Source organism: Schistocerca gregaria, chromosome 4 (assembly GCF_023897955.1).
Source record: "Schistocerca gregaria isolate iqSchGreg1 chromosome 4, iqSchGreg1.2, whole genome shotgun sequence".
NCBI classification, from domain to species: domain Eukaryota; kingdom Metazoa; phylum Arthropoda; class Insecta; order Orthoptera; family Acrididae; genus Schistocerca; species Schistocerca gregaria.
The window spans coordinates 503,291,826-503,313,672 of record NC_064923.1 but is presented as its reverse complement, the minus strand read 5'-3'; the positions used below and the strand labels follow the sequence as shown (position 1 = coordinate 503,313,672).

At 42.6% G+C, this 21,847-nt stretch overlaps 1 protein-coding gene across 5 annotated transcripts in view; it reads right to left on the bottom strand.

Annotated features, from left to right (window-relative positions):
* Window positions 1–21,847, bottom strand: part of LOC126268074 (potassium voltage-gated channel protein Shaker) — a 1,571,080-nt gene that overhangs the window by 1,257,924 nt on the left and 291,309 nt on the right. The window contains exon 1 of one of the 5 annotated variants that reach the window (XM_049973527.1): window positions 12,241–12,354. The exons of 3 other annotated variants lie outside the window; for them this stretch is intronic. In XM_049973527.1, the coding sequence (XP_049829484.1) occupies window positions 12,241–12,335 (95 nt within the window). In that variant the 5' untranslated portion in view covers window positions 12,336–12,354. Of the gene's footprint in view, window positions 1–12,240; window positions 12,355–21,847 lie in introns of those variants that run through there. One more of the 5 variants, XM_049973528.1, reaches the window with a different exon arrangement.

The following is a 21,847-nucleotide window of genomic DNA, read 5'->3' as shown; positions in this document are numbered from 1 at the left end:
ATAGAACAAACAGACGCCACCCAGAATGTTGGACAACTACAACTTCTGTGGGTTCAAAAAAATGGCTCTGAGCACTATGGAACATCTGAGGTCCTCAGTCCCCTAGAAATTGGAACTACTTAAACCTAAGTAACCTAATGACATCACACACATCCATTCCCGAGGCAGGATTCGAACCTGCGACCGTAGCACAATAGTGTGGGACTTCTCCGGAAGGGCCATCCTGCCACTGAGAAGGCCACAATTTGTCCCATTTCAGACTCGCTCAGGTGGCAGTAGGAAGCACTAGTCCGACTCCGTCGCATGGTTGTCCGCTTACTTCATACGTCTGCACCACGCTGAACATTCTGTCTGTAAGAATTCTTTATTAAACGATAGACGCAGATGCCGCTCTGATAGCTTGCCACTATTCTATCTACTGACAGACGATTATCAGCATAAGTCCCAGGTGGTATATGCCGTCATCAGATCAAAATAGACGTATTCTTTTCCGGAGTACTAATTTATTTTTTCCGGCAGCTTATTTCTCTTCCAAATGAAAATAAAAATGACATACCATACCATAACAGCACTCCTTTCTCTGCTTATCGTAAAAGGAATACACCCTAAGTCAGTGAGGGTTTAAAAGGAAACTTTATAAGGTTTTTATTTTGTTCGTCTCAGTCGCATGAATATATGGTTTTTGCTAAGAAGTACTTTCACTGTTAAGTTAACCTACGTGTGTACTTTTGGACCTGAGTGACACAATCAAAATGCAGTATTACGTCACTTATGTGCAACAATAGACAAATAGGCCTAACTTTTCAATAAGAATACTTGTTGCCCACAGTTTTACCTCCTGTACAGAAGGTATTCGTGCCCTCTGATACCATATTGTATGACTAATTACGGTTAATAACAAGATATGTGGTTTTCGAATGCGCATGTCATTCGTAAAGAGGTAATTTCTGCAGCAAAAACTTTATATTCCTACAACTGACGTGGATAAAATAAAACAAAGTATCAAATTTTCTCAGTACTGAACAGTTGCGGATTTACCATCTCGAGGCCGTATGTCTCGAATCAGCAAGGTGTAAATGGAGTCTTCGAGTAAGAACTGAGCGAATGAATGAATTCAGTCTTTCAGCATTTCGTGCTTTCTGGACATAACAAGCTTTCTCCAAAGGTGTCACTAAGAATATCACTATGGCGGGAAAAAATGGATTATGGAATCTGGAGGTGTAGCTGACGAAATCATCTGGGCCTTCCATCAATTGATGCAGACGGGCACAGCATGTAAGTAATAATGTAATTGTACTTTATACAAAATGTCCTCGTCTTACCGACATCGATAACCATGCGTTTCTTTGTTTACTTCCTATAACAGATGCCACGGCAAGGAAAGCGTTTCTGAAGAAGAGAAATTTGTTGACATCGAGTATAGATTTAAGCGACAGGAAGTCGTTTCTGAAATTATTTGTATGGAGTATAGCCATATATGGAACTGAAACGTGTACGATAAATAGTTTAGACAAGAAGAGAATAGAAGCTTTCGAAATGTGGTGCTGCAGAAGAATGCTGAAGATTAGATGGGTAGATCACATAACTAATGAGTAGGTATTAAATAGAATTGGGGAGAGAAGAAACTTGTGGCACAACTTGACCAGAAGAAGGGATCGGATGGTAGAACATGTTCTGAGGCATCAAAGGATCACCAATTTAGTATTGGAGGGCAGCGTGGAGAGTAAAAATCGTAGTGGGAGACCAAGAGGTGACTACACTAAGCAGATTCAGAAGGATGTAGGTTGCAGCAGGTGCTGGGAGACGAAGAAGTTTGCACAAGGTAGAGAAGCATGGAGAGCTGCCTCAAACCAGTCTCTGGACTGAAGACCACAACAACAAAAACAGATGCTACTGATGATGGACTATATGCCTGAATACCAGTCCGGCAAATAATTACCTTCGAAGTACAGCTCACGGCGTACAAAAAGATGTTCTTGAGCTTTAAAATCAAGTTGTGGAGGTTGCATATGGAATTACGGGACCAGTTGTCGGAAATGAATGTTTCAATTGGTCCTAAGTGTGTGAATCACGTGTTCGTATGCCATTTATGTTTCACAGCAAAAAACATTTTGTCTGAGTGAGGTCAACGACAGGGCCTAAAAAAAGAAAAAAACTTACAGTCGTCCATGATGTGACCACGGTGGAGTTGTCGGATGTTTTCAACTTACGACTAGTTATCGGAAATGGAGCGTTACTCGATACAGCAACTTGCAGGCGAGAATTTAATGTATGGAGCAGCGCGATTTCTTTCCCGGACAGTCGAACGAATGTGCAGAGAAAAAGTTCGCCACACGCCGTCATAACAGCCGCAAGAACTTCTTCGCCTTGGACAGAAATTCATGCGAAACCGGGTCTGTCGAGTCATTGATTGCTCATCAAAACTCTCGAAGGAGTTGAATTTGAAGAGACGGTGTTAATTCGATGTGAGTAGATTTTCAACATACATCCGTCATGTGGCCAGTGAAACGCACTCCTAGATTTATTACGTCATGATACTGACACAACTCTGTGAGAATTTCCTAGAAGACCGTTGGCAGCGTAACTTGATGACGTTCTGTTAAACCAAACCGGTCGTGACTTAGCAAATGTGCATCAATACAGCTGTGATGGTGAGAAGTGAACTCCCAGAAGTATATGGGGTAAATCAGAATTTTACTGACAAAATTTTAAAGGTTTTTTGGGGATATTTTCCGATATTTTGCTACAAAGGACGCGCGATGGCTCGCTTCACAGTATAATTACCATTTATTCGGTTCGTTAGGCAGTCACCTTTCTTTCTGTGATGATACATTCACAAGATTAATAAATTCGATGAGATGTGGTCATCAAAAGGTTGTCACCAGCAAGTAGCGTGTGTGAATAGAAAAACCTACTTAATTTCGTCGGGGTTGTTCTGGTTACCCTTGTATAGCGTGCAGAGTCGCGGTATAGCTGCACAACCACCCGTATCATAAACATTGTGCACAGACAATGTCACCAAATGATTGAGCTCAGACTTCAGTTCTGTCAATGCTTTATTTAGCAAAATGCTGCAGTTCCGAACTTTCTCCAGGTTGTATTATTCACAGATGAGGCCTCATTAGCCACATCAGGAGTAATCATACTCCTACGCTGCTCTCGTCTGTGATCGCCAGTAAATTTCCCCTGTCTGCTTGTGGGCAGCCTTTGCACGAGACAATTAATAAAAATTTATGTGAAGTCAACGAATTTGAACTGCTGCCTGATCGAGACAGCATTAGATTCTGGTATCAACACGACGGTCGTCATCCCCCTTTGACATTCATTTTACGGCACATAGCGATGCTTTAATTGGGACTGGCTATCGGCCCCAGAACGCTTGTTAACAGCTTCACTTGTTACTATGATGTGTAATTTGCTGCTATGATATAAATACTCCCAGTCTACGGCCATGGTACAACAACTATGAAATATTCTCTTTTTTTTTAAAAAAAAAAAGACGAAAATTAAGCAGTCTAGTTGGCAATTACAGCAGAAGTTCTATTGACACGTTTCACCTTTTTGGGAATCTTCAGAATTTGTTTAAGAAATGTGGGTAACGCATTAGTTATATATTTAGCCAAAACTTCTGGTGTTCACTTTCGGTGAAGACTTACAGCGATGCTACGTTAGGGCCACACTTATAACCTTGACACAGACATTGGAATAAAAATTGTAGTGGCCGTGGATACGTAACCAAATGTAAGCTGCTATGAGGTGTCATTTGTTAAATATCTCTCTTGGACGATCGACGAATATAGTTCTATGGAACAGACGACACAATAGGCGTGTCGCAAGAGATATTTCGGAACATTGTGCATGGAGAATTGTGCGAAAGTTTTTAGAGTGATGAATGCTACCTTTCTTGTCTGATGACAATAAGCCAATGTGAAGAGGTATTACTCTGCTTTGTTAGGACCATTTTGAAAAGAATCGAACAATTTTATGCATCTTTATGTGAACGTGGCTGAGAGGTTCGTCTACATCTTTACGCTAGTAATTGAATAGAAATCAAACGTGTGGATTTAAGTTTGAAGTTTTGTATCGAACAGGTGGGTAGGAAAGCTCTAGGAGTATTAGAACTGTATGTTGGGTCGGGACTCGAAACCCGAACCTATACTTTTCTCGGGCAAGGTCCTATTCAGAAAAGAGTTTTAATCTGCCGCAAATTTTCTAATCTTCGCCCACTATGCTGCAGAGTAGAAACTCAATCCGTTATTCACTATTACTATGGAATTGCACGAAAGGCAATCGAGTAGAAGCCTAGATTCCAGACTAAGTTTTCAAAAAAATCAAATTTCATCAGGAAATAAAACTGCAGACAAACCCGTTTTGTCATTGACAAAAATAAAGAAATTGATGCACGATTATTTCAGTCGAGTGTTAAAGCATTTAACTTGTCGCAGGCGATGAAAGTATTGCGTACTGCACACCAATAACATAGTTTTCTTTATGGTAATAGTAATAATAAAATACAACCCTAAATGATATAAACATAAAGTATTGAAATAATTAACTTAAAATTTGAAAACATACTAACTAGGCAATAAAATTTACCAGTAAGTCCTCCGCAACTGTCAACAATATCTGTGGAGTGCGTTTCACAATTTCTTTACATAACTTTGTATTTGCCATCGATAAATGTCTTATTTGTTTAGTGGTTCTAGAAAGTAATGCTACTTGCAAAGGAGCATTGTCCACCAAGTTAGGGCGCAATGGTGTGAATAACACTACTCATACATCTACATCAATGCACTCTGGAAACTATAGACAACTGTCAATGATTCCTAAATCATTTGGCACGACCCAAACAACCAAGTGAAATGCCTCAAGTAGTCAATACCCAGCTTTAGCAAGACAAAGCCCGGGAGAGTAGAAACGTCGAAACTTTCTATCTGGAGGTAGAACAAACGTGAAGGAAGAAGCGATGCGCCACAGTAGGCGACAAGCCATCTCTCACCAGCCCTCTTAACGGAGCCTTAAATTACTCTTTTCGACAAACATGTCTCGACTTCTTGTTCGGGCCCTTGGTGTTTGAAGCAAACTGTTCAGCAGTAGTTGCAGTGCAGTACATATGACGCATAGTTTCCGTTCATTGTATATAAAAATTGTCCTAAATTACTGTATACGGTTAAATTTACGTCAATTTTTCAAAAAGTTTGAGTGCCTGTGTATTGCAACAAAGACTTTTCCATTCTTAATTTTAGTAGCATTCGATAGCTTTTGCAAGATGAAAAACAGCTGACGGAATACATGTTCATCTCCCACATTAACAATTTTTCGTAAGTATTTAATATAGATTTGTTAAGTGCATGGCTGTAACTCCAGGGTTTTGCAACTGCGCTCAACTGTGTTTACTTGCAACAAGTTCCGCTCTGCGATAGGCATCGTTCCATTTGAAATGTTCCCCGAATATTTTAGCAAAATGCCTACCCACAGATACAAACTGGCTCAGTCCGTTCAAATGTACTGCCTTCGGTTTCTACAAACACATAAATTACGAGTATTTAAAATATGACGCAATGCGGGTATTTAAAATATGATGTAATGCTTCTCCGTTCACGTACGATAGTTAGCCGGAAACCTTGTTCCACTGTCACGACTTTATTTATGGGAGGAAACGCACGTTACCTGGAAATCCGTGTCTGTCAATGTTACTAGGAGAAACTTAAAACCAAAGCCATACGAAGAACGGTATGTCATTGAAGAGCGAGGCAAGAGTCAGCCATTTCACTATCCCACCAATCTTGTGTATCAAAACGAATATACCGGTTTTAAGGCTTTGCAGCATTTATTACATTCAACTTAAAGTTCTAAATAATAAGTCAATCAAAGAGCAATTGGAAGACTTTTGTTTGTATACCTGCGCGAAAAGGAAAGGTTGTGGAAGACCAAGAATGACTGAAGAACGTGTTGAACGAGTAAGAGTCTTTCAGGCGTAGCCCCAAAATCCCAGTCCGGAAGGCATGTTGGGAACTGGAAATTCCAGTGACGTCTGTCTAGAGACTTTTAAGGAGAATCTTACAACAATGTCCTTATCGTTTGCAGTTTGCAAGCTCTGTAGCGTAGAGACTAAGGTTTATGAGCCAACTTTGCAAACGAAATGTTGCGATATGACGATGAAGATTTTGTGGTCGTGTTGTCCGCAGCCACGAATCGACACACATGCACATCTGCAGGTCAGAAAATTCCCGCGAGATCGTGCAGCTGCCAGGAGACTACCCTAATGGTTTTCGTACAGTATGCCGGTGGAAAGTTTACAGGCTTTTCTTTTTCGGTGAAGCAACTGTAACAGATGTTTGCCATCTTGATGCGCTAGAACTACGGTCCTTTCTTCAATTGGAAAACTCTGAGTCACACAGCTTTACCCGGCAGCAAGGCGGTTCGCCGCCTCAAGTGAAAAAACTCGGTACGCTATTAGTTAAACGACTCTGTAGCCGCTCGATTAATCGCAAGGGGTCGGACGACGAGTTCTTATTTTACGTGACCTCTGTGTTCACACACGACCTGACGCCATGCGATTTTTACCTTTGAGGGTCCATAAAGAACCACGTGTGCGTGGCTCCGCTACCAGCTGATGTGCCCGGTTCAGAAATAGCATTGTTGCGACAATTACTCCAAACTCGCTGATCAAGGTCTGGGGAGAATTCGCTTGTCGACGCGATGTGTGACGAACTGTACTCACACTGAAGACTTGTAAGAAAAACTGTTTGAGGTGCTCTATCGTTTGACTTATTATTCCTAACGGTAAGCTGAGTGCAATAAGTGCTACAAAGCCTTAAGGCCTGCGCATTCGTTTTAAAACACCCTGTATCTCTTGGCTGTACCTGAATGAAATCACAGGGTGCAGCAAGCTTCCATGTCCTTCATCACGTATATGAAGATAAAGAAGTCCAGACGTGGTGAGCTCGACTGCAGAAAAAAAGCTGGGTTTTCTTATGCTGGGTGAACAATGTCTCTGTAGACAAAATTTCGGAGGTTGTTCAGGGATGTTGTTGGAGTACTCTAGTATAAGGAACCTGTGGTCCCCAGCAGTTTCTTACGGAATAATGATAAAGTTATGATTTACTCGGATAATTATACCAGTTTTTTCACGAGAAAACACCTTCACAAAAGGGAAAATCCAAACAAGAACGAGTAGGACTCGCATTATGAGGGTTCTGCACACTTCTAATTATGAATGTAGATAATAATAATAATAATAATAATAATAATAATAATAATAATAATAATAATGATGATGATGTCGTGTGGTTCAGTGGCCTGGTGCAACTTTTCGTATTGGTCGCCACTTCGGCGACTTGCGTGTCCCTAACCTATACAACCCGGGAAAGTGGACCTACAGTTTAAAGTAGAACCCGAACCACGTGTCGTTTCTGACGACATCGTTCTGAGCTGAAGGCCAGGTTAAAACGAAGACTGAAAAATGTATGGTCCTACCGAGTTTCGATCTCAACCTCTCTCTTTCCCAGGGAATGCTTTTCCCTCTAAACCGCCAGAGAGGGCATATGTATATGGTTCACCTAAAGATTTTCACGAGCGTTTTCGCATCATAATATGTGGTTTATGTGGCCGTAGCTTTTGATCACATTGACTTAGAAACTTCAATTATTTCCCACAGCTATGTGGTCGTAGATCTTAGTATTTGACATAAATTTCAACTTGCTACATCAAGCCGTCCCTGAGAAAATGTTAACAAAAAACAGGCGGGCAATAAATGACAAAAAATAATTTTTTATCTGATATAACTACAAATTAACAAATTTCAGTTTTTTTCCTTTACGTACTTGTATTCTAAAACCTTTGTTATTGGCAAATTTTTTGATTCTTGGGAAGTTTTCTAAAAGGTTTTATGAGTGAGTTTACGAGTATCGAAATATGTGACACAAATGACTCTATCTTTTGATTGTATTGACTTAGAAGCTCAATGTTTCACATTGCCAAGGGACCGTAGACTTTAGTATCTAAAATAAACGCCAATTTGATACCTATACCTGGGAAAAAGGCGTCGTAAAAGTCGGAATAGCTGACACACGGACAGATAGACAGCCACAAGGACAACAAGGGTTCTGTTTTCACCAGTTGACACACGGAACCATGAAAAACACTTAAATATGCAATCAGCAAACTAGCCAACGGAAAACACAGAGTAATACAACAACATTCAGAGGAAACACAAAACTATGACGTTTTTGACGTTGCTATGGTAACAGCGCAGCATGGCGTCGTTTTGCTGCTCTTCCATACCAGTCAGCGAGCCCAAACACAACATGCAGATCAGCTAATAATTCATTAGTAAATTTATCATCATTCTTGTGTATTACTTTTGACGTAAAATTCGCATTGCCGAAAACACAGACCCGAGCCAGAACCGAGGAGTACTGAATGCAAGCTTGAGGACGAAGAGTAAATCGGGTATTGCAGCAAGTTAATGGAACAAGTTTGAGTCCTAAGAAGACACACGACGCATACAGTCGATATCTGCATTGTTGTGCATGTATTTTAGCGGAAACGGATACAAATACAAATGGGACAAGAAATCAACTGAACTACCGAAGACCGCGGATCCCTTATACCAAAGTGTTGAGAAAATACGCTACTGGACATTACAATTGCTACACCAAGAAGAAATGCAGATGATAAACGGGTATTCGTTGGACAAATATATTATACTAGAACTGACATGTGATTACATTTTTACGCAATTTGGGTGCATAGATCCTGAGAAATGAGTAACCAGAACAACCACCTCTGGCCGTAATAACGGCCTTGATACGCCTGGCATTGTCAAGCAGAGCTTGGATGGCGTGTGCAGGTACAGCTGCCCATGCAGTTTCAACATGATACCACAGTTCATCAAGAGTAATGACTGCCTTATTGTGACGAGGCAGTTGCTCGGCCAACACTGATCAGACGTTTTCAGTTGGTGAGAGATCTGGAGAATGTCCTGGCTAGGGCAGCAGTCGAACATGTTCTGTATCCAGAAAGGCCCGCACAGGACCTCCAACATGCGATCGTGCATTATCCTTCTGAAACGTAGGGTTTCGCAGGGATCGAATGAAGAGTAGAGCCACTGGTCGTAACACACCTGAGATGTAACGTCCGCTGTTCAAAGTGCCGTCAATGCGAACAAGAGATGACCGAGACGTCTAACCAATGGCACTCCATCACGCCGAGTGATACGCCAGTATGGCGATAATGAATGCACGCTTCCAATTTGCGTTCACCTCGATGTCGCCAAACACGGATGCGACCATCATGATGCTGTACACAGAACGTGAATTCTCCTCCTTACATGAGGCATCACAACAAGGTTTCACCAGGCAACGTCGGTCAACTGCTGTTCGTGTATGAGAAATCGGTAGGAAACTTTGCTCATATTAGCACAATGTAGGTGTTGCCACCGGCGCCAACGTTGTGTGAATGTTGTGAAAAGCTAATTATTTGCATATCACAGCATCTTCTTCCTATCGGTTAAATTTCGCGTCTGTAACACGTCATCTCCGTGGTGTAGCAGTTTTAATGCCCAGTAGTGTATCTCCAAGCAAACTCCGAAATTTTGTCCATGGAGCAAGGATTTACCTTGTATGGGGCACCGTCGTACACACTGCAGTCTCAAGATTCCTTTCGGCAAGAGGGCTTTGACTCTCTATGTAATGACAATATACGGCGCCCTAGTTTTGCCACCTGGTAGAAATCGAAGTGTCTGCGAGAGAGAGCACTCCGAGGTGCTTGGGCAAGTGGAAAGGGGAGCAGTTGGAGTTACCGGGAGGGTGAAAACAGCGTGTGAAGGGGAAATCCGTCGGGTGGATTACTCGTGTCACGCCGGCCGTTGTTTTAATATTGACGGCGGCGGGAGGCGTGCGACGGTCGGCCGAGCAAGCGTTTAACGGGAAAAATCGATGTCGGCGGTGGCTTTGTGTGGCGGCCGGTTACTGTGGGAGACGCCTGCACGACGCGGCACGGCGGTGCACCGCGCCGTCCCGCGCCCCATGTAAACAACACCGTGCACACAGGGCGCGCTCCACTCCTCAGCGAGCGACGGCCAAGCCGTCTGTCCACTGAACACCTGGGTTCGTCGTATCCTCTGGCACACATTAATCTCACTCTAATAAGTCACTACGTGACAAGCTAGCAACGCTGCGTCTTGGGCATACAGTCAGAGGCCCATTCTGGGATGTCAAAACTAACAAGGAAAATTTTTGCTGGTATCCTAGAGCTAAAAATGTAAAGTATTTCAATGTTGCCACTGTTACAAGCAGCTTTCCTCGTGGTCATAATGTATTAACCAAGTATCTTGCAAATGATAGCCATAAGGCCAAAATAAATTTATTGCAACTGATTTCTCGTGTGCATGTTTACACTTCCAAATATAAACAGTACGCCTTAGAATCCACGTTATCAGCTGTACAAATACAGCATTTGAGTATTTCCGTGTATTTTGATCCCTACATTTGATTTTCATATAGACTAGAAATTATTGATCCTGGAACTTTTTAAGTATACAAGGAAATGCGAGCTGTATTGAGTTATTGACACGAATTTTACTAGCTATACATGAGTACCAAATAACCTATTAGCAAAACATTTAGTCATTGGAGAAGTGTAATGATTGTCATTGGTTGTTAGGCAGTATTTCCTTACGTGATTGGAAGTTCATCACATCAAAGGCTGAAACAAATTACTGCCACCTTTCAGCTAATCGAAGATGACAAAATGCACACGTTAACACAGGGTGTTCACAAATTATGGAAGCTTCCCTAGCTTCCCATTTCAGTACGCTCCGTTTCTTCCAGTGTAGCCATTGTTACAATTTCACAACTTAATTTTGTGTAAGAGCCTAGAGCGTGTAAGTAAGTCAATATTTATCAGTCGCACCGACCTACAACTGACACAACGAAACTGTTAGCGTCAACTGAATTTATGTCAATTCTTCACGCTGGGTGGTATGTTGCGAACGAGCTAACTGTTGGTGACAGTGGCTTGCTTTGGCAAACACTTCCACCAGAGCAACTTTCCGCAGTGCAGAACACGCTTTTACTAACGCGTATTTTTCCTTCACGTAAAGAGCGTAGAATAGTCTTCTGATATACGACAGAGTCGCGATGTACGCTGAAAAGCTTCACTACATCCGATTCTGCAGGCATTCTTCATGAAAGTAACTTCACATGAGGCTGATTTACACGACAACAATAGGAAAAACTATTTTCACATTAAAAATCGATGCAACAAAACACGATGAACAACTTACGAAACTGCAAGGGGGGAAAACGTACTCTCATACAACGAATGATCCGTAAAAATTTATTCGAAACTTCAAAATTTTATACACGCTGACAAAGTAGGTGTTTGAACAAGTCTGAAACTAGAAATAATCTCTGAATGGAGAAGACAACAAAGAATTTTACCAGTTATCTGAATTAATAGCGTCTCACACATGTGGCCCTTGAGTGAAACTGTTCACAGCTTACCTCATATTTTCACTTTGTGAAACACCATATTAGTGGCGTCAACGTAACGATGAAAGTACGGTCAAGAAATGAATCTGATGTGTCAAGTAATATGACATGCAGTGTAACTAATTTAGGAAGGGAAATAATGAATCATTTTACAATGGCTACAGCATCAACACAGCAATAACTTATCCTGAAAAACATAAAGGAACAGTCAGATACCGAAAACATTATCACTTGAACAATTCTACGTAACTATGGCTCCTAGCAATAAGAAATTTTACACAAATGGATCGCGAAAGCATCTTCCTCACTGGAACAATTCTACGTAACTTGTAGTTCGTAGTAACAAGAAATTTTACACAAATCGATCGCATAAGCATCTTCCCGCATGAATTTAGGGAGTGACCAGAAAAAGTGTAAAAATCATAACACTTGTGCGTTGAGAGAGGCGGTAATCTTCTTTCTAGCTATTCACATGAAAGAAATGGCTACGGTCAACAATCAGACAGCGCTCCTGCGGAATATTTGAGCAGATGCCGTAGTGCGGAACACAGGGAAGTCCAGGCTCGGCGATGTGTGTCGCAGCTGATGTTGCTGAGGTGTTAGCTGAACCATTGCAGTTGCAGGACAAGCACCGCAGTTGCAGCACGAGAGTGCAAAGCATCTGCGACGGTAGTAAATGGCGACACACAACGTTAACTGTGGTGCAGCCTCCGCGGTGCGAGGCCGTGTGTGAGGCACTCACGTTTGGTCGCTGGTGTGCTTGTCGATGAAGGCGCGCGAGTAGCGGCTGCCGGACGAGTCGTCGCCGATGCCGTAGATGCCGGCGACGGCGGCCATGGGGCGGCGAGCGGCCACCGCACTGTTTACGCTGGCCGCGAGTGCATGTGCCGCGCGCCCAGCCGACGACAGCCGACGGCGGCCGAGCGCGGCCGAGCGGCGGGCGCGCGGACACTGCGGCGACGCAGCGCGCCAGCGCCGGCACGCCAGCAGCCGCAGGGACGCGTCACAACACCCGGAAACCCCCTCCCCTGCGAGACGCTGCGGCTCCGCCACGCCACCGACCCTCAGCGGGCCTCGTGGCTCTACGACACGTCATCCTCCGAGGCAAAGTGAAAGTTTATAAACCGTATAGAGGGCGGCTGCCTATTTTATGCGAAAAAACCACTTATTTTTCGACACCGTCATCCTTCAAGTCAATGAACTTTGTCCAACGTTCGCCCATTAAGTTCATTGCATCCTTAAACTGCCATTCTGCATACAGAAAACAGACTGGACGGAGCATCTCAGGTAGGGAAGTGCCCAAAATGAGCACCGTTTTTGACGCGGCAAACTCCATTATGTGTATGCAATTGTTTGCACTTGGTTACACGAAAGCGCGGCTGTAGAACCATTTGGAGATCTAATGGTTCAAATGGCTTTGAGCACTATGGGACTTAACTACTGTGGTCATCAGTCCCCTAGAACTCAGAACTACTTAAACCTAACTAACCTAAGGACATCACACACATCCATGCCCGAGGCAGGATTCGAACCTGCGACCGTAGCAGTCGATCGGTTCCGGACTGCGCGCCTAGAACCGCTAGACCACCGCGGCCGGCATTTGGAGATCTGTTCTCCTGGTTGTCTACCAGCAGGGTCGAACTAATTCGTTGCAACGGTACGGAGCGGATGATTTGCCTGTATAAAGTTCTCGATGGTGCTGTGCCCCAGTCATACAATATTTTTTGAAGGAATACATCGCCAAAAAAAAATGTTCAAATGTGTGCGAAATCTTATGGGACTTAACTGCTAAGGTCATCAGTCCGTAAGCTTACACACTACTTAACCTAAGTTATCCTAAGGACAAACACACCCACCCACGCCTGAGGGAGGACTCTAACATCCGCAGGGACCAGCCGCACAGTCTATGACTGCAGAGCCCTAGACCGCGCAGCTAATCCCACGCGGCAATACATCGCCACTTGACTGTATATTTCAACATAAGGAAATGGGTAGATTGCTACTCACCATATAGTGGAGATGTTGAGTCACAGGCAGGCACAACAAAAAGATTGATAAACAAGTAAGCTTTCGACCCAAAGCCTTTTTCTGAACCAGACAACATACATACACACACACATGCACGTTCACGCAAACGCAACTCCCACGCACATGGCCACTGTCTTTGGCTGCCGAGGCAAGAGACAGGGGTCACGTGTGTGTGAGTTGCTTTTGCGTGAATGTGTGTGTGTGTGTGTGTGTGTGTATGTGTGTGTGTGTGTGTGTGTGTGTGTACATTGTCTAATTCAGAAGAAAGATTTTTGGCTGAAATCTCTCACTATGTCAGTAATCCATCCTGAATTTTCCATCGTTTAGCTGTATATTTCTTGTGTACAAGCCACATTTCTGCTCTCACACCGTTATCGAATACTGTGATCCTACACTACTAACGTATTTTGTTTTATAGGACCCACTCCGCAGGATGACACACTATTTCACGCTACTGTCGAGCACAATGTTCTCAGACCATTAACTTTATTTTGCTGTCTAATATGCTGGATGAAATATACACAGTTCAACACGTTTGCGTAACATGAAATAAACAGCACGAAATTTACCTCGTGTACGAATACAGCAGGTTATCGGACAAGGACATCATACCTGGGAAAATCAGTCCTAAGCAGGTAAACGCAAGATTGTCACATGTCTTTAAGAAGTGACTTTGAAACTGATTCTTTGACGTCACTTTCATATTTACGTCTTAAAGACATGTGTTTACCTGCTTTGGGCGACATTCCCACGTATGATGTGCTTGTACGGTAATGTGCTGCGTTTCTGTAAGACGTTAATTTGTACCATTTGTATCATGTTAAACAAACGTGTCGAAATGTGTACATGTTATCCAGCACAGTACGCAGGAAAACGATGTTAATGGTTGAAGAACACTGTACTCGATAATGACGTAAAGTAGTATTTCATCTTGCACACTAGGGCCCACACAGCAAAATATGTTAATAGCCTGAGATTATTGTGTTTGATAATGGCGTGAAATACGAAGTCTAGATTGTACACAGGTAATATACAGTCAACACTAAAAGAAATTATCTTTGTGTTCAAACACACCAGTTCCCTAGTGCAGCTACGCCATAGCGCGTATTACGAATACAAACTTGCAGAGGTACGTATGTCTCGTATTTTTCTCGCACGCTTCCTCTGAAACCCTGGAGGCTCTTACAAATAATCCTGTATACATGTCCGAGTAGGTAGACTTCAGAGAGAGCTGTATATGGTCAAGAGCGTGAATTTTCCGAGAGTCTGTATTTTAAAACTTTCAGTTTTCGTTTGTTAAAAATCTTTGCCGCCCGATAGATGCTTAAGAAAGATTTGTTTTCCATTTTCAACCCGTGTTTCGAATCAGTTGCATCTAATGATTAAGAAAAATGAAGACCTGCTTAGAAAACGACAGTTATTCTTTTTATTTTAAAGAATGACACTTCCGAGCAGTATATATATCGCGTTTCCTATGTGAAGAGTTCCGTTTCCTCTACACAGCGTCCACCGCCAGAGCTAAGTGGTCAGTGCGGCTGAATAGCTGAATATCACGCGGCGGGCCGGGGTTCGATTCCTGGATGCGTCGGATATTTTCTCCGCTCGGGGACTGGATGTTGTGCTGTCTTCATCATCATAATATCCTCATCGGCGTCAACTAAAAACATGCATCAGGCAACCTGTCTAAAAGATGGGAGGCCCTAGCCACAGGCATTTCTACTCACCATATCAAAAATAGCTGGGTCGCGTTCATCGAATACAGCAAGGTATCGTCCTGGAAGTGTCCGCAATCTCAAGAGAATCCAGCGTTATTGCAGACACCTGAGAAATCGCTTATTATTCCTCGCTGCACAGCTGCAAAATTTAATATCCTTTCCAGAAGCCAGTTATCGTCTGTATGTGAATGATTGAGTGGACACGCAAACTACTCACTAAAGAGACATGAGGGTGCATATACAAAAAGAAAAGTTACCGGAAAACAATGGCGAGACGGAGAGACATATTAATAGTACATACGTTACGGCCATAGTTCGTTTGATACTGGAAGGAGGAGAAGAAAGAACTTACAGGCCTGACAAAATCTTTTCATTGGTCCCTAGACTTACGCACTACTTAAACTAACTTAACATAACTTACTCTATGAACAACACACACACACACACACACACACACACACACACACATATTTGCCCGAGGGAGGATTCGAACATCCGGCGAGAGGGGCTACGATTCTAAAGGCATTCAGAAGATGGCAAAAGAGGAAAATATCAATAAAACACCGATCAGTAAACATTCTTACTGAAATAACTGGAAAATGTGCTAAGTATTAACCCAAAGCATGTTGGTACAACGCGTTTTCGGGTAGTCAGGTGCTACTACGCAACGAAGATTATTGCAAGTAGAAACTTGGGGAGATTTCTATCCAGAGATATTGTCATTTTTCTGCATATCTTGCATGATAAACATCAAATATTTAACTCATTAACTCTCTAGTAAGGTGATCAGAAGTTCGAAGCTGTTTTATACGTGGGTGTTCGATTCTTTAAAGAATCAGAGATGGAGAGCTACTGGTTCACTCAGCTTGAACAATGATGCGGTAACCTGGCTACTGTAGCCCTGTTGAAGAAAACGCTTAAGTATTTGCTCCACTGTTAGAAAAATTAGAGTTGAAACGATAGTTCGCTGATCACCCTCATTTCCACGGACCATTCGTCAATGGAGCAGGAAGCGAGGATACAATATGGGTGCCATGTGACTTGTCGAGTACGCATGCAAATATTTCTTTTCAAAGCAAGAAAGTTGGTGTGAGAACGATTTGAGGTTCCACAGTGCTCAAAATGATGCGATTGTTTCAGGTGAAACGAAGGCTATAGTATTGCAACGAGAAGCTCTCACAGAGAAAAAGTTACGAAACTTGGAAATAAGCAGTCTAGAAACGACAAAATCTGCTCCAGCTTAAATGGATTAAAACATGTACACTCCCACTTCCGTTGTTTGCAAACACACTATAAAGTAAATGACAAGAACTCCCCTACTTTTCGTCGAATTTTTCATATTTATTTAGAGATTACACAGTTATACGTTGTGTAAACAGAGATATCTTGATGGTGACAGCGTTTATGTCGCTCACAATGGCCGTATCACCAGCGTTCGTATAGTTTTCAGTGTTAACGAATATTGTCAAAGTAGTAAAATATTTTTTCCTAGTACAGCACAGTTCGAGTTTTTGATATCTCTTGTTTATAGGTGCACAACATAAGGCGGCAGGAATATAAAAAGGGAACGTTTTCCAGATGAACTCAAATTATTACTCGTGTAATCAGTTTTAGACTTCTTAGGTGACCGTCAGTTGACGTCAGATCGTTGTCTCCCTTGGAACGGAGCGCAAGGAGTTTAGTTAACGTCGTCTAGAGTGAAGTTTTCTCGCCCAGCTAGAGACCGTCCATAAGCACGAACTGAACACGAATGTGTAAACGTGACTGCTACAGTCTTGTAGAAGGAAGCAAGCCATTTTCGTTTCAAGTGGTTTAGTTATCACCTATGGCCTAAGAAGCCGTAAACCGCTTTGTGATGAAGTAAAGAATGTTACAGAACAGCAGAAAAATACAGAAAGCTCCAGATTATGAAGGTGTGAATTATCTGGTCTGCGGATTACCGATGAAGAGTTAGGTTATTTTTGAAATAATAGAAAATGGGAGCCTAAGATATTCTGCTATAATTTGTTTTCGTACAGAGAACACGATCACTCGTGTGACCTATGTTTCACCGCAGGAAGAGGGTGTGGGTCTCATTCCCGAAGTCGGACATCCTTCCAGTGTTTCTCCGTCGTTTCCCATTTCACCTTTACGTAAATATGATGACCGTTCTTGTAACACGCCCACGTCCGATTTTCTGTCTAGTAGTTCGTTCACACCTTCCATAGGAGCTTATTGTCGGTAATTTGCAAAACCGTTGTTTTGCGCAAGTAACCAGTAAGTAATGCTGCAGGTCTTCAAATGTGACTCTAGCGTGTTTGTTCTGTGCAGTAAATAGCACTATCCGGTAAAAACATATGCATCTCGCATAATCCGCCTTTTTCGGTTTTTTTGTGCGGTCTCGATCCACAGTAAACCGGATTACGGAGAGCTTGCTGTATTATCTTTCTGATACTATATTGTCGTATTTTGTCACACACCAACAGAGATTTTTGTTATGCTATAAAGTAAAACAGATTGAGCAAGGGACCATGGTAGATTTAGGTATTGTCTGCAGCGGATGTCATTTCGTGAGACAAGGAGATGTAGCTATTCTCCCGCTTTCAAGAGTAACAGTAAATAAAATAATGCCAGTATACAGCTAGGGATGTATCTCTCAGTGCTAATTAATAATTACGTGCCTTCGTAGCTGAAATAAGGAGATGAGTTCCGCAGTGCGTATCAAGGCAGCAGCCTGATTTAGAAATCCCTTTACGCAGCGCTGATACGAGAGGGAGCCAATGCGCAATCGTAAAGCTGGCGCGAGCAACGCAATGAGCGTCGCAGTGCGCACGGCACGGACCTTAGCTCTGGGGATGGGCAGAGGGGGGGTGGGGGGGGGGTGGAGGGGCGCCACATTCTGTGAGACCCGCACATTGTTTTGGCCACGGTAGAGCCCTTAATGCGGCAAGATCCCGAAGACAAATCGCCTCGCCATAGCTGCTGGAGTTCGTCCAGCTAGAGGCGTGCGCGGACATGTGGAAAGAAAAATGTGCGCTCATACGGGGATCGCTGCGCCGGCGGGACGATCTGATATACCTACAGAAAGGAACTGTGCAGAGTAGCTTCCCACATTCGGATGAGCTATGTGGCGGCAAAATATGTTACTGCCACACCTTACAGCGAAGGAATCTGTGCTGCAGTGACGAACACACGTAGAAAAAGTCAGAGTTTTGAGAAATCAAACGGATACCAAAAAAGTTATTTGGGAAAAGGCAGAAGTCGTGTAAATGCTTAACGATGAACTATAAAATCGACAGAATTGAAAACATAATATTCTGGTTGGAGAAATTTTATCACAGATCGCATGAAATACATACAAAGTGTGTCCCAGTTCGGTTAGGCCTGTGTCTATGAAAAATAAAAGTCGTGGACTCTGTTTAAAAATTCACTATATTTATTAAAAAATAGTCTCCCCTGAAACAAACCAAAGGTCACATCGTTTTAAAAGTGTTTTGCAACAGTCACCTTAGTCATTTTTAAGACTTGCATTTAGTAGGCACACTACATTACAGTTTTCCTGTAAGTTTTTAATTGCGTTATAACGGTGTGCTTTCGTTGCTAACTTCAATTTTTGTATCAACCAGAAGTCAGTTGGAGCCAAAGCTAGCGCTTTGACTTTCACAAAGCTGTTTCTGAAACTTCAAGGATCGTAACGTCGCAACTCGCCACAAGATAGCATTGCAGTTTGGAACTTCACATAAGCAGTCCTAACGCAACTGGGACACACTGTGTATATGGACGACTAGATTCTACAAACTCTCACTGCCATTGTTAATCCTTAATATACATTATTTTGTTGTCACTGTATGTGGTGCACTGCCATGTAATCCTGAATATACAGGGTGTTTATAAATGAATATCGCGGTTTCAATGCTTTATAATACTTATTACCGTAAATGTACAGTTATAAATGATATGTCAAATGAAATAGCAACTCAAACAGTTTTACCAAGAACCTTATAAATGTGAGGACCATATGCGGCCGCGGTGGCCGAGCGGTTCTAGGCACTTCAGTCCGGAACCACGCGGCTGCTACGATCGCAGGTTCGAATCCTGCCTCGGGCACGGATGTGTGTGATGTCGTTAGGTTTAAGTAGTTCTAAGTTTACGGGACTGGTGATCTCAGCTGTTAAATCCCATAGTGCTTAGAGCCATTTTTGTCACTTGGCACAAATAAAGTCTACAGCTGAGTTCTTCCCAAACGTTGATAAGTGTGTATTCACTGATTGTAGCAACAGCTGCTTCAATCTGGTTTCTTAATTCAGGGAGGTCTGCTGTAGCGGAGGAACGTACGTACGATCCTTGATGAAGCCCCAGAGGGAAAAATCGCATGGCGTTAGTTCGGGTGAACGTGGAGGCCATGCAAAGCAGGCCCTGTCATTGGGCCCCTTGCGGCCTATCCAGCGCTTGGGTACAGTGAAGTTCAACCAATCGAGTACTTCTTCGCTATGCCAGTGAGATGGCGCACCGTCTCGGTAAAACTGTTTGGGTTGCTCTTTCATTTGACATATCATTTATAGCTGTAAGTATAATATAGTAAATATTATAAAGCGTTTAAACCCCGATATTCATTTATAAACACTCTGTATAGTACTATATGACACTGGACCACATGCGGTGGCACTAAATTGACGTATGTTAAGGGTATTTGTATGGCAATTAGATTTGTAGAAAATAGTCCTCCGTAATGTATTTCATCCGATCTGGGTTAAATAAAATTACTCCAGAAATAAGATCATTTTATTCATAACAGTAGCTCATTCTCCTGCTGACGATGTCAGGTAACCATAAGGACAGAACAGAGATACTTGTTAGGAACATAGTAACATAATCGCTGCAACAGTACGTACAGACGGTTGGGGAAAGAGAAGCAGTGGGGTCGTCTTCGAAAATATGTAGAAAACATGAGAAGTGAGAGGAAAGAGAATATTACATTTGGACACATCTACCAAATGAATGAGTCCAAATTAAAGAATCAAATATTTAAGCATTTCTGAGAGAAAAATAAATCAACAATAGGATGGATTATGAAAAATGAGAACAAATAATAAGAAGCAATACCATACGATTGGATTATCAGAAATACACTTTTTTAAGAATAAAGTATCAAACTTAGAAGTTGTCGTAGTACACCTCCAGCGGCGGCAAATTGTTATCGCCACATCATAATTAAGTTAATTAGATAATAACAAGCCATTTTTATGTGTATTGCAAGGCCGAAATAAAGACATCAACTCGACTGAAATGATGCTCCGGTATGGAGGTAATGCCTATAATTCTTGCTTATCGCATTTGCAACTAGTTCAGAAGTTCGAAATTTTAGCGAAGATGACGTTTGAAGTACTAAAGGACCCCTTTGTGCTCTTCGAACGGTCCTTCGCGCAGGAATACACCAGAGAGGCGCCAGAGGAGGGCTTTTGGCTGTTAGAAATCAAGTGTCTGGCAACCGTACGCAAGTAAGCAAACTGCCCAAAATTGTGCAAATGAGCACAGGTTGGCTATGAGAAGTAGTGCTCTCTGTACAGTCGACCTTTTACCTGAAACCTGAGGTGTTAGACAACCTCTACAGAAAGAGCCCTGCCCCTGGTAACAGGTTCCTTCAGTCTCCGGACTTTCTGTACCTACTGTTTAGGCGCCATATTGGCCGCTACAGACACCAGAAGGCCGATAATGGAACACCGGTTGGTCAGAGGAACAGTCCGTTATCTTGTTGCTCGCTAGTTGCGGAAATGACATCATCTGTACTCACTCTTAATTACGATTGTCCCCCGACCACCTACGTCTCCATGCCGACGTTGAGGTAATCTACCAAGCTTTTCTTCCAAGTGCCGTCATTATTAACTCGTAATCGCTCTCATATAAGCGTTTTATTTCTTCATGTTCTTTCCTTGCATGGTCTGTGGTTTTGACTGACTGACAGAGGATTATCTATTTGTACGATAACACCATTTTGGTATCAAGACGCTTTTGACACTAATTATACATGTTTAATTGAGTCTACTGTTGACTATTGTTTAAGTAGGTTTGTGCTGCCCCGCTAGTCCTTAATCTATCCACTGTGGAGTGAAGGGAAGTCCAGATGACGCCAGTACTAGGAAATGCCTTAGGTTCGGCAGGGGGGGGGGGAGGTGGGGGAGGTGGGGGAGGTGTGTGTGTGTGGGGGGGGGGGGGGAGAGTTGGGAGTGGCGTAGGGAAGTGGGTGTTCGTTTCGAAGACACAAAGCTGGGATCAGGGTTGCACCTTTCCACAAAGGATCTGAAAGCAAAATAAGAAATCAGGAACGAGATGGACAGATGAAAACATGATGGGAAGTTGGAGTATTTCAAAAAGGAAAACACCACCATAGTTTTCTATGAATTACAGTCCTCAGTGATAAACAACAATGCTGTTCGTCCATTTTTCTGATGTTATCGCTCCATCTTCCATTATGTCGTCGTCCTGATCTTTCCATGTATTTTCGAATCCAGCACAGAACAACTGATCAAATAATGTCATAAAAAACGATTACTTGATTTAGTACCGTTTTTGGAGCTCAAGTTATTGACATTTTGAAGGAAATATATTACGGAAATTGTACATGTATAT